This window comes from Cyprinodon tularosa, unplaced genomic scaffold (assembly GCF_016077235.1).
Source record: "Cyprinodon tularosa strain WSP-4 unplaced genomic scaffold, ASM1607723v1 ctg151, whole genome shotgun sequence".
Taxonomy (NCBI): domain Eukaryota; kingdom Metazoa; phylum Chordata; class Actinopteri; order Cyprinodontiformes; family Cyprinodontidae; genus Cyprinodon; species Cyprinodon tularosa.
The window spans coordinates 180348-194251 of NW_024038343.1; the positions used below are offsets into that span (position 1 = coordinate 180348).

Consider the following 13904-nt stretch of genomic DNA (forward strand, 5'->3'; position numbering starts at 1 on the left):
GCAGACTCTGAATTTATACACCTGAATTTCCACACGAAGGGAGACAAAAGATTTAAAACTTTATTTACCTTAATAAATCATACACCATTTTTGACTTCTCATCATCATCAATGAATCAAGCGTCTTTTATACTGATGGTCCAGAAATAAGCAGTTCAGGAAATGTTTCCCAAAATAGCATGTAAATGTACGTATGTATATTTTTTGTAGTGACAGCAAGACATGTACCTCTAAATAGGAGAATATGTTTTGCTTAACCCATGCCAGTTTTGTTTTTGTTGTTGTTGTTTTTTTAACAGAAGCAACCAACCAGCTGTATTTGCAGTCTCTCCATTCTACAGGCACTCAGCCACTGTTTATTGCTTGAGTGTATTAAATATTTTACAAAGCTGATATAGTAGCACATACATATTTGACCAAAGGAGAGACCATAAACACTGAGTTTTATTCATGCATTGACCTTTTTGCAGTTGAAACAACCCAAAGCAGATCCACTCTTTGTAGAGGAAGATATTAGACCTTTTTTGCTAAAAAGAAAAAAATTATTGATGAGAAAGGTCATTGAATAAAAAACAGAAATCAATCCTGGCCAAGAATAAAAAAGCAGACAGACAGCCAGCTATAAGTATTTGAATTTCATGTTGGTGAAAGTGTTATGTGAATGACACCCTGTGGCTGTCTGAGACTTCACACACCATCTATTTAATGGTACATTTTTTGCAGGAATTTCAGCCTTCTCATTACAGGAGAGGAGCTTGTAATTCTGTGAGAAAATTCAGTTATCCCTGCCTCATAAAAAGGTTCCAAAGAACCCTTTAGTGTTGTGCTGTGTCAGAACATCTTCAACGGACTTTTTTAAATCTACTGAATTGCACCTTGCTGTGGCCATCAATAGGCCACTGATTGATGTTGTCATATTTATTTGACTGCAGCGATGTTTTGTCTCTCTGCAGGCACATCATGTGCTGTGTACTGCTGACTGTGACTACAAGTTAGATACTCGCCCTAAATTTCAAGCATGAATGAATGGTTGATCTTGGTATTATGAAACAGTGCGTGTAAGAAGCTGAAATATCAACTTAATGGCTTTTCAGTTCTTACATTTCACAGTCCTCTTCACTAAATCATGTAGCTGAGAGCTCCACAGGAAAACCACTTAGCAGATGTGTGAGCTTTTGTTTGACTTCTTTACACTCTGAACTCAACTAGACTTTATTTGGCATTTTTTCTAACTGCTTTCAGAATAATCATTTTCTTCTGAAATAGGACTATTCATGGATGGGCTGTTATTGTATTTTCATCCTAAAAAGGCCTTATTGCCACTTACAGCTTGATATGAATACACTTGGGACGAATGTTTATTTAAAAATATAGTCTGTCTTTATTCTTATGATCATTTTATACTTGAAAGAGGAAAAATAAAACACATACAATATATATATATAAAACTATATCCGAAATCCCAGATATTAGCGTGCTGAAATAAACAATCCACTTCCTTCGTAACCTACAGATGAATAATAAATAGAACTTTTGCTCTCATACCCAAAATGAAGTAATGTCACTTGATCAAGTATATATATATATATATATATATATATATATATATATATATATATATATATATATATATATATATATATATATATATATATATATTTCTGTTTGCTGTTGTTTTGGTGTCATCAGGAAACAGTATTATCAGGTCTATTTTAACACTAAAATTAGCAAGTTATTTTTCTTTGTGTGCTTATGCAGCAATGATGTATGAAAACACCCTGAAGCCGTGCGCTGCAACAAGGTGAGGAAAGAAAATACCCATGAAGAGGGGATTTTTTTTCTGTGCTCATTCATCATAATTGCTCACTGTTTTTATTGTTTTAATGTTTTCTGTTAAGTTGGGTGTGACATTATTCTTGTATTGTACTTTGGATTACTTAACCCAGGTTTTCTGCAACCTATAAGGGATGAGGGATTGCCTTTGAGTCAATGAGTCGATGCAATCAACTGCTTTTCCTTAGATAGAAAACTTTGAACCAATCTGACTGTGTGATATCTTTTAATTGTTTCTGTAAAGTGTCTTGAGATTAAATGTATTGTGAATTGGAGCTATATAAATAAACTGAGTTGAATTAAATTTAAAATAAGAGCCCGGGATTGTTTCATCCTTAAAGAACCGACATGTTATTTCTATTTTTAAATTTACAATAAAAACAGATGAAAGTTTTGAAGACATTATGTTTTTTGTTTTTTCTTGTTTCTCATGCCAATTTAATATTTGAGAGAATTTCTAAGAAGCTATTACTGGTAGTGGTGTTAAAATGCAATGCAATTATTTTATGAGGAATCCAAAAAACTGTGAAAGTTCTTTTTTTATTATATCTACATTTTAAAATTCTCACTGGTTCTTTATAATTTTCAGTTATTAATATGTCATTGTATGCTTGTTGTTTTTATTTGTTGAATGTAGCATGGACTTAATATGAATTGTTATCTGCTAAGGGCACAGCAAATGCAAATTAGCCTTTGGCTAACTCTGGTATAATTAATCAAAAGGTAACATTTATGTTCTAATTGTACATGGTTTGCTTTTTAATAATTTAATATATATATAATAATAGCCTTTGTGGAATGTCCAAAGATCCGGTTGGAGCCAGGAGTTACTAACTCCTGCCCTAAGCTAATGCAATGCAAAATTGGGGCTGGTATGAATGAGAGATAACTGACTCCATGTAGAAACATAACCCCGCCCACACAGATACATTTTTAAAAATGCCACCGAAGTCGTTGGTGCCAAGAGACCTTAAGTTGCAGCCCTCTGCGGTTTTACTTATACCCAAAAACAGGGTTATGATGATGACAACAAATAGCAACATTTACAGCTGGAACCAAGAACAAAATACCATTTCAACTAATGGCCAGTGTTCAAAGTTAAGAGAGCAGCATCAATTAAAAAAAAAATATATATATTGTCATTACACTGTCACAAGTACAGAGCAACGAACTGAACTCTCTGTATTTAATCCAACCCCATGTGTTGTGTGGGGTCTTGCTCAGAGACCCAGAGTGGCAGTCTGTGAGAGTGGATCTCGATCAGAACCTCAGGATTCCAAGCTCTATGCCCTGACCGCTGGGCCGCCACTCCCCAGTTCTAGTGTTTCATTCATGTAAAGCACTTTGAAATATATTTGGCGTTTGAATATTATTTGGTTTTAAGAAATTGTAAAAATAATTGTAAAAAAAGGAGTATAATACCAAAGTAGTACCCCACAGGCTGAGTTTATACAGTTTATACTGTTTCACTGAAAAAAAATATTTATTTTTGGGAGAGTTAAACTCTAAATTGGTCTTAGACCTAGATTATCAGTTGCTTATTACCATTAGTAGACCTAGGGTTAGTCACAATTTACATAATCAATACTGCATAAAGTTTGTTTGTTTTAGCAGATGTTTACTGACAACTGTTTCAGTGTCACTGTGATTTCTACATACACTATATTGCCAAAAGTATTTGCTCACCTGCCTTGACTCACATATGAGCTTAAGTGACATCCCGTTCCTAATCCATAGGGTTCAATATGACGTCGGTCCACCCTTTGCAGCTAAAACAGCTTCAACTCTTCTGGGAAGGCTGTCCACAAGGTTTAGGAGTGTGTTTATGGGAATTTTTGACCATTCTTCCAGAAGCGCATTTGTGAGGTCGCACACTGATGTTGGACGAGAAGGCCTGGCTCTCAGTCTCCGCTCTAATTCATCCCAAAGGTGTTCTATCGGGTTGAGGTCAGGACTCTGTGCAGGCCAGTCAAGTTCATCCACACCAGACTCTGTCATCCATGTCTTTATGGACCTTGCTTTGTGCACTGGTGCACAGTCATGTTGGAAGAGGAAGGGGCCAGCTCCAAACTGTTCCCACAAAGTTGGGAGCATGGAATTGTCCAAAATGTCTTGGTATGCTGAAGCATTCAGAGTTCCTTTCACTGGAACTAAGGGGCCAAGCCCAGCTCCTGAAAAACAACCTCACACCATAATCCCCCCTCCACCAAACTTTACACTTGGCACAATGCAGTCAGACAAGTACCGTTCTCCTGGCAACCGCCAAACCCAGACCCGTCCATCAGATTGCCAGATGGAGAAGCGCGATTCGTCACTCCAGAGAACGCGTCTCCACTGCTCTAGAGTCCAGTGGCGGCGTGCTTTACACCACCGCATCCGACGCTTTGCATTGCACTTGGTGATGTATGGCTTGGATGCAGCTGCTCGACCATGGAAACCCATTCCATGAAGCTCTCTGCGCACTGTTCTTGAGCTAATCTGAAGGCCACATGAAGTTTGGAGGTCTGTAGTGATTGACTCTGCAGAAAGTTGGCGACCTCTTCGCACTATGCGCGTCAGCATCCGCTGACCCCGCTCCGTCAGTTTACGTGGCCTACCTCTTCGTGGCTGAGTTGCTGTCGTTCCCAAACACTTCCATTTTCTTATAATACAGCTGACAGTTGACTGTGGAATATTTAGGAGCGAGGAAATTTCACGACTGGATTTGTTGCACAGGTGGCATCCTATCACAGTTCCACACTGGAATTCACTGAGCTCCTGAGAGCGACCCATTCTTTCACAAATGTTTGTAAAAACAGTCTGCATGCCTAGGTGCTTGAATTTATACACCTGTGGCCATGGAAGTGATTGGAACACCTGATTCCAATAATTTGGATGGGTGAGCAAATACTTTTGGCAATATAGTGTATCTTATGAACCACAGACAGTCTGGGCAGATGGCTGCTCATCCTGATCCTGGTTCTGATCAAGGTTTGGTCTCATCAGAGCCCATATTTGCTGGTAATGAGAAAATGGATGATTTGAAAAAAAAAAAAAAAGATTTCATGCAACCTGAGGATTTTCTTAGAGCAGTTTAAGCTCGGGCTGCTCAGTGGTGCAGTGGGTAGCTGCCTTGCAGCAAGAAGGATTCCCGGCCCAGGGTCTTTCTGCATGGAGTTAGCATGTTCTCCCTGAGCATGCATGGGTTTTCTCCATGCACTCCAGCTTCCTCCCACAGTCCAAAAACATGACAGTTATGTTAATTGGCTCCTCTAAATTGTCCTTAGGTGTGAGTGTGTGCATGAATGGTTGTTTGTCCTGTTTGTCTCTGTGTTGCCCTGCAATGGATTGGCGACCTATCCAGGGTGGACCCTGGAGATACGCACCCCCTCATGACCCCACTTGGGATTAAGCCTTTTAGAAAATGGATGGATGGACAGTTTAAGCTGCATGCTATCTGAAAAGCCATTTTGTTCTTACTCCTAATAACAGGCATTTTTGAAAAACATTAAACCGTTTATACGAGATAAAAACAACTTCCCAATTGTGAAAGATTTATTTGCAGGAAGCATTTGCTACAACAAAGAACTGAAGACAAAGCTCCTTTATTTGTAAGTTTATTTCTAATTGATTTGATAGAAGTGAATAAACGGATTTGTATGAAAGGGGTAAAATGCGTTTTCATGAGGGCATCATTAGGGAGATAGATTTGTCCTATTTTGGAATAATTCATGAGGTCTTTATCATCTCACGCGGGCCACTTCTCTCACCATTGCAGCCCACGTGCGCACGGAGCACGCGCAGATCGGGAGCGCGCCTGGAGGCGGTCCGGGGCTGCCTCGCTTTGCTGTAATCGCTTTTCTGCCGCTGCTACCTCCAGTTAAATAGCAAGGACACGGGAGCGAGCAGACGGCCGTGTGAGGATATACTTTTCTCGGTACCTTGGGGATTAAGACGCCGAATTGCAGCATCGACGGCCAACAGCCGAGGTAAGGTCGACAGCCGCGTTTTTTGGTTTATCAAGGAGAAAGTCGGGTAGAAAATGTCCCGAGGAGGAGAAGTGTCGTTTTTTTCCAGTGAAGGAGGAGGAGGGAAAGAGGGAGGGAGAGAAGACGGGAGAGGTGGTGAGAAGAGTCTCCCTTTGTGCCGAGGCAGGGTCACCGCTCCTCAGTAAGGGCTCCCCCGGAGCTCCGCCGCCACTGACCGTCCTCCTGCCCCCTCCGACAGAAACGCCTCCATCTCTGCGTCGTTTTATCAATTAGTTATAAAACAAAGCAGGCCTGCTCATCATCTTCTCTCATTATTTACACAGCCCGCAGCAGCAGCCCTACTTTCCCCCCCGCCCCCCCGGCCTCGTTATGTTAGCTAGCTCCCAATAATGTTTACGGTCGCTTTTGTGGAGCCGTTGGGCTGCAGTCCCCCCCGGTAGACCCCCCATTGTGTGGGCTTCATCCCCATTAACGTTACGACGATGAAGTTAGCTTCCGATTAGAGACATTTCACTGCTTTTAGGAAATCTGGACCTCCTCTTTATCTGCCCTCACACGTTAACCAGCCAAACCAAACTAGATCATAGCACAGAAACGAGAGATCATTTAAATAAACCTTTTTATTCATAAAAGGATGTTTGTTCAAGCGGAGTAATTGATTTATAAATAACCACGTCTCAGAAAATGCATCTTCAAGTAAACATAAACACACAGTTTGTAAAAGATTGATTCATTTATTCAAATTTTTAACCAAAGGAAGTTATATTTTAGTTATTTTTAAGCCTTTTTTTAGATTCAAAACTACAGTATTTGTAAAGGATTGATTCATTTATTCAATTTTGAACCAAAGGAAGTCATTTATTTAATTTTTGAACCAAAGAAAATTATATTTTTGTTATTTTAAGCCTTTTTTTAGATTCAATACTACAGTATTTGTAAATAATTGTTTCATTTATTAAAGTTTTGAACTGAACAAAGTTATATTTGAGCTATTTTTAAGCCTTTTTTAGATTCAAAATTAAAGTATTTGTAAAAGATTGATTCCTTTATTAAATTTTTAAAGAGGAAGTTACATTTTAGTTTTTTTTTTAGCCTTTTTTAGATTCAACACTACAGTATTTGTAAAAGATTGATTCCTTTATTCAATTTTTAAAGAGGAAGTTACATTTTAGTTTTTTTTTAGCCTTTTTTAGATTCAACATTACAGTATTTGTAAAGGGTTGATTCATTTATTCAATTTTTGTACCAAAGGAAGTATTATTTTAGTTATTTTTAAGCCTTTAGATTCAAAACCACAGTGTTTATAGGTGACTCTACACTAAAGAAGGACAAATTCACTTTGTCCTTCTTTGTCCACTAGCTTTGATTTGGTTTGAAAATCAGTGTTTAGACTTGACCAAACCTGGTTTAAGTTATTCAACAATTCAGACCTATTTAAACACATTTTGTGAATTTAAAGCCACGTATCCTGTCATTTAGACCTGTTTCAAACTGGACTGGATTATTATACAGACAAAGGTTCTTTCTAAATGAGTTTGTGAGTTCTTTATACATGCTTTATTAAATTTGCAGAGACACAATATATATATATATATATATATATATGTGTGCCTTAATTGTGATTCTGCTTTAAAGTTATGATTCTAATCATGAAAAAACATGTTCTGTACTTTAACTTGAAATTTGTGAATTCTGATTCTCCTTCATACACTGTGTAGTAAATAAGCTATAATAAATGTACCATTTTAATAATGAATTTCAGTCTGTCCAGATTCCTTAAAAGCTGTGGAATAGCTCCACGTCGCCATCTAACATCAGTGCCATCAAAATGTCCACCTGTTCAGATTAACCAGAGCATTAAACTGGCTCCGATACTGCAGATTTATCCTGAATGTTGTGCAGAGCAGCTGGATCGTCCTTGTTCTGACTTCTGAAACCGTTATCGTAGCAGATACCTTTCCATGAATTGCTCTTCAGGGAACGGAAAAGGCAACCTGAAACCCCTCTGCAACGGATCGTTCTGCAGAACCTCTCTTCCATCTGAGACCGTCTTTTATTACGCTGCAAGTGCCACATGTTTATGTTCACCTCTTTTTGTTAAACGTGATTGAAGACATAAGGAGGCTTCTAAAAAAACTGAGGGCAGGGCTTTATTTCCCTAATTTTTTTGTTTTTGTTTTTGGGAAATCTTACTCTGGTCCACAAGTGAAGACATTGTGTTTATGTGAAAGATCTGAAGACAAATTGGACAGAGAGGCTTCAAGGACCTGAAGAGAATTCTCTGAAGCCATGGGTGCTCATGGAAACCTTTCTGCAAGAGTAGAAGGACACATTTACAGATGTTAGTGAGTCCTGGTGTGATGTTTGGTGCAACTAACTGGAAGACAGGAACTAACGCTGTAGGTGTCCAGATGAGAGGAAAAGCAGAGGCTGATTGGCTTCAAGACAAGGTTGGAGGTCTGGCTGAGATGGTTTGAATTAGTGCAGAGGAGGGATACTGGTTATGCTGGACAAAGGATGTGGAATAGGGAGCTGCTGGAGAGGAGGACTACAGTGGAAAATTCATAGATTAAATTTGCAGGGGCTGAAAGAGACATTTTATTTGCACATTTAAAGGTAACATTGAATAAGATCAATTTTACCACTTGGCCATTATCTGTAAGAAAACAAATTACTGCAGCTGTTAAAGCCAGGATATTAGATTCTTATTAATACAATCTCTGATTATAGAATAACTTGTTTATATTTACATGAAATCCAAGCCTTTGTGTCTGAAACACATTTCCTTTGAACCCAGATAAACACTTGTTTATATTTAAGCCTCCTTCAAATCTTTAACCCTTAATCAAAGCACCAGTTTATCACGGCGCTAATTTCTCTTTCCTTTTTTTAGGGCCCACAATGTCCAGCGAAGTGCAGAGACCGGACGACAGCCCCAGCACGAGCGGGGGCAGCTCGGATATCGAACAAAGGGAAACGGTACCGCCTGAGCAGGAGCGAGAGCAGGCACAGCCCAAAAAGAAGGAGACCAAGATCTCTAGTAAAACCGCTGCTAAACTTTCAACGAGTGCCAAGAGGTAAGCCGAGGAGACCTAAAAAAAAAGAACCCTGGCATCATCAAACACTCAGGAGCTGTTTGTTACACCAAAGCTCTGCCTCCTTGTGCCCCCGGGGGTGTGAGGTTGCATAAAAAGACTCAGGTCCCACAGGCGTTGTTGTTTCATATATCCAGCCTGACACCGCAGCTCTGAAGTGTCACTGCTGTCATCTGAGAGCGATATTCTCATCCCCGTCTGTTTGTTTTAATGGATACGCCTTATGCTCCAAAACACTTAACTCTAACTCTGCCAGTATGTGCAGGCATTCCCAAAAAGGGCCAGATGATGCCAGTTATGCAAGCAGCTGAGCGAGAAGTCTGCTGAGGACACACAGTCTTTTCTTATAGAAGTCACTGATGTTTTTCTGTGCATTTCCTGAAAGCTATGAGGGGGCCTAAGCACAAGAACCAAGAAAATGATATTGGATAAAACAAGCAGCATCTGATCTCAGTTCTTTTTTTTGTCTGCTGTAATGTATTTACAACACTGGGCTCATTGATACATATATTTCAGAACACCCTTTTTATGTTTTCTGTAAAAGATAAATAGGTGATTTTTCCATTTGAGGAACATAATATTAAAAAGGACATTTCTGCTTTCCAGGATCCAGAAAGAGCTGGCAGAAATAACATTAGACCCACCTCCAAACTGCAGGTAAGAATGATCTGCTGTTATTTGTTCAGAGCAGAGTAGTTGAACAGAGCAGCTGTAATGGGTGCAGGGTGCAGAAACATGCTCGTTTCATGGCTACGCTGTAATGCTCTTTTTTTGTCCATGTTCCTATTCTGCTGGTGTGTGTGGTTGAGAGGATAATCTCAGGTGAAAAAGTGCAATTGCAACCCATTCTTGCATTATTGTTGCTGGACAAAGCCAACACAGGAAAAAACAGGGTTCTTTTGTAATCTAGAATGTGTTTTCTAGGTCTGGAGTAGTATGGAAAATCATTTATATTCCCAGAATTTATTTCTTGTTTGTATTTTCTTTATTTTTTTGGCAGCTCTGTATTTAAACCTGGAGCACTATAGAAACATGCCACCAATTAAAAACAAACTTTAAAAAACAAAAGTCAGATAAAAATGCTCAGATTTGGAAATTCCAGCCTAGAAAGGGTTGTCTTCCTTTTAAGATGGAAAACAGGAACCCCGCAGCTACTGTGGGGAGGCTTTTTTTTTATTTTACACCAGTGCTTTGGATCAGCTGAAATGCTGGAAAACAAGTGGTAGTGTGACTTTAAAACCTTGTTTTGATTCTCGTGTGATTTCACCCCCCACCAACACCTCTCTTTGCGGGGGGATTTACCACAGACAATGGTTATTGTGTGAGAGCACTGCGGCTGTGAGCCCTTTGAGGAAGAGAGATGGTCGCAAGCGAGTGGCAGACCGCATGTGTGCATCACTCTGAAGGCGTATCTTTGGGCTGTTAGTCAGGAGCCGGCCCTTATTAACCTATATTACACAGAGTGACACACCGCCACTGATTGTAGCTCCGTTTAGCGCAGAACAATAACTCTGCGTCTGCGCTGTGCTGCAAATTAAGATGGAGAATTGAAGCTGATCTTTGTTAAGGGACACTTGTGGAAAATTAAGATTTTTTTTTTTTTGTTCCTGATCCATGTATTTCGTCTTGGGCACCTGCTTAAAATGATTAAGGAAAACGGTTTTGTATGACTCATCAGGCGGTTTGAAATGACTACACCCTAGACGGCGTTGTTTATTGCATGAATTAATCACCCCTGCCGGCTCTCGTCGGAACCCCGCCATCATTAACCATAAACATTGAGCTAACCTTTTCATTTGAGCTCACGGCCCAGTTTTGTTATTCTGCTGGAGGCTGGAGGAGATGTTGTTTTCCTCGAGGACTCTGTAATCTTTATCAGCCCCCCTCTTTCCACCTCCTTAAAGGAAAAAAAACCTAGGTAAGCTCACATGAAGGATTTAGCTGGAGGACATAAGTAAGTAATTTGAAAGTAAAATAATTGCCATCAGATATTTCACAGTCGTCGTCTTGGTGGGGGAGCTAGTTGCCTGGGAAACAATTAAGCTTCTCTGGGATTATCCTTTTTCTTTTCTTTTTTTTTTGCCAGCGTGTCCTCCTTTCTGCATCCTAAAATGATTCCAGGACCTAATGAGGTGTCTGCTGTGATGTTTCCTCAAATTGATTCATGATTACAGGTGTCCGGCGCATATAGAAATCACACAGACGTTTTCACAGCCCATTTTATATGCTCACATGAACGAGCGCAGACCGCAGAGGCCTGTACACCACATGTTCACAGTTAGGTTCGTCTGAAAGGTTATTCGTTTCATTTGCTGTGACAAGTGGAGACGCAGTATGTTTGCCCTGCACGCACATTTACCTGTAGTCAACAGATTTGAAGACTGAGATGCTTAGGGATGGAGATATTTACATAAAAATAGTGCTGTTTGACCTGTTTCCTGCCTTGTAGGTCTTAGCAAACACTAATGCTTCATAAAACCCATTTTATTTACTTAGATTAAATAAAGACCTCGTAGCTGCTTTCAGACATTTGCATTAACTGGTAATAGATCTTATAGATTACTGTGGAAGAATTTTGTTTTTTTTCTTGTCTGCAGATTTAAGCCCGGCATACACTGTACTATTTTTTTTATTTTTATTTTTTTCTAGTGATGCACAATATTGGGATTTTGGCCGATATCCGATATGCCGATATTTTAAAACTCATGTAGCCGATAACCGATATCGATACCGATGTTAAAGCTGGACAAAAATAAGTAGTCACTGAAAATAGCAGTTTTGTTATCCATTTCTGACACTTTGAAAAATAATATACTCAAATATATTTTCATATGCTGATATCAAATACACTATATTGCCAAAAGTATTTGCTCACCTGCCTTGACTCACATATGAGCTTAAGTGACATCCCGTTCCTAATCCATAGGGTTCAATATGACGTCGGTCCACCCTTTGCAGCTAGAACAGCTTCAACTCTTCTGGGAAGGCTGTCCACAAGGTTTAGGAGTGTGTTTATGGGAATTTTTGACCATTCTTCCAGAAGCGCATTTGTGAGGTCGCACACTGATGTTGGACGAGAAGGCCTGGCTCTCAGTCTCCGCTCTAATTCATCCCAAAGGTGTTCTATCGGGTTGAGGTCAGGACTCTGTGCAGGCCAGTCAAGTTCATCCACACCAGACTCTGTCATCCATGTCTTTATGGACCTTGCTTTGTGCACTGGTGCACAGTCATGTTGGAAGAGGAAGGGGCCAGCTCCAAACTGTTCCCACAAAGTTGGGAGCATGGAATTGTCCAAAATGTCTTGGTATGCTGAAGCATTCAGAGTTCCTTTCACTGGAACTAAGGGGCCAAGCCCAGCTCCTGAAAAACAACCCCACACCATAATCCCCCCTCCACCAAACTTTACACTTGGCACAATGCAGTCAGACAAGTACCGTTCTCCTGGCAACCGCCAAACCCAGACCCGTCCATCAGATTGCCAGATGGAGAAGCGCGATTCGTCACTCCAGAGAACGCGTCTCCACTGCTCTAGAGTCCAGTGGCGGCGTGCTTTACACCACCGCATCCGACGCTTTGCATTGCACTTGGTGATGTATGGCTTGGATGCAGCTGCTCGACCATGGAAACCCATTCCATGAAGCTCTCTGCGCACTGTTCTTGAGCTAATCTGAAGGCCACATGAAGTTTGGAGGTCTGTAGTGATTGACTCTGCAGAAAGTTGGCGACCTCTTCGCACTATGCGCGTCAGCATCCGCTGACCCCGCTCCGTCAGTTTACGTGGCCTACCACTTCGTGGCTGAGTTGCTGTCGTTCCCAAACACTTCCATTTTCTTATAATACAGCTGACAGTTGACTGTGGAATATTTAGGAGCGAGGAAATTTCACGACTGGATTTGTTGCACAGGTGGCATCCTATCACAGTTCCACGCTGGAATTCACTGAGCTCCTGAGAGCGACCCATTCTTTCACAAATGTTTGTAAAAACAGTCTGCATGCCTAGGTGCTTGAATTTATACACCTGCGGCCATGGAAGTGATTGGAACACCTGATTCCAATAATTTGGATGGGTGAGCAAATACTTTTGGCAATATAGTGTAGATTTTCAAAAACACGGTATCGATCTATTTTACTTTCAAAATCTCGTGAAATTTCATCGTTCTGTTACAAACTCTCGTGATATTTTGCAAATTCTTGTGAGATTTTGTTAGTAAAATAGATCGATACCACGTCAATATATCAACATATAAAAATATGGCAAAATTTCGTGAATTTTCGGGGGATTTCGTAGCATAACAATGACATATCGCAATATTTCATTAGTAAAAGAGATTGATATGGTGTTTTTAAATGGCAATATATCAGCATATGAAGATATTGTGATATTTTAATGTATTAATATTTTTTCCCTCGTCTTTAGAAGTTTTTAAGTCTGTAAAAAAGAAGTTTTTGAGGAAGAAGAAGAAGTAGTAGTTTTTTTTTTTTTTTAGACTTTAGAAACTCAGAAGCTGATCAAATATCGGGTTAAATATCGGTGGGGTGACCGATGTCCGATATTAAGTTTTAAGGCCGATACAGGCCGATACCGATAGGGGGCCGATTATATCGTGCATCTCTATTTTTTTTCCCCTTCCGGTGCAATTATCCATTCCTGCAATTAGGCCGACTCAGCCTGATCGTGCGTCGTGTAGTATACAGGAGGCAAGGAGGGGCGATCAGCCTCTCATGACCACCTCCCGATCAGGAGTCGTAAGGTCGGGAGGAAATCAAACTTTCTGAAATTCAGTCGACCGTGGCAAGCAAATCCTTCAGTGGGCGTGCGCAAACAAGGATTCTTCTTCTTCTTCCTCTCGGACGTACCCACGTTTGCTCAGCCATGTCTTAGTCCTTTTATTTTCAGGGATTTCAGCACACAAAACTACACAAATTGCCAAGGCAGCGCACTTCACTCTATTGAGCTTTTTATTTAACAGCAGGCATCAACACTTCTGGATAGAAGAGTGAGTAGTTCC

At 40.2% G+C, this 13904-nt stretch overlaps 1 protein-coding gene across 1 annotated transcript in view; it reads left to right on the forward strand.

Annotated features, from left to right (window-relative positions):
- The first annotated feature begins 5624 nt into the window (after positions 1-5624).
- Positions 5625-13904, forward strand: part of LOC119779778 (ubiquitin-conjugating enzyme E2 E2) — a 62518-nt gene continuing 54238 nt past the window's right edge. The window contains exons 1-3 of the mRNA XM_038279556.1: positions 5625-5800; positions 8694-8877; positions 9502-9552. Coding sequence (XP_038135484.1) covers positions 8702-8877; positions 9502-9552 — 227 coding nt within the window. The 5' untranslated portion in view covers positions 5625-5800; positions 8694-8701. The remainder of the gene's footprint in view (positions 5801-8693; positions 8878-9501; positions 9553-13904) is intronic.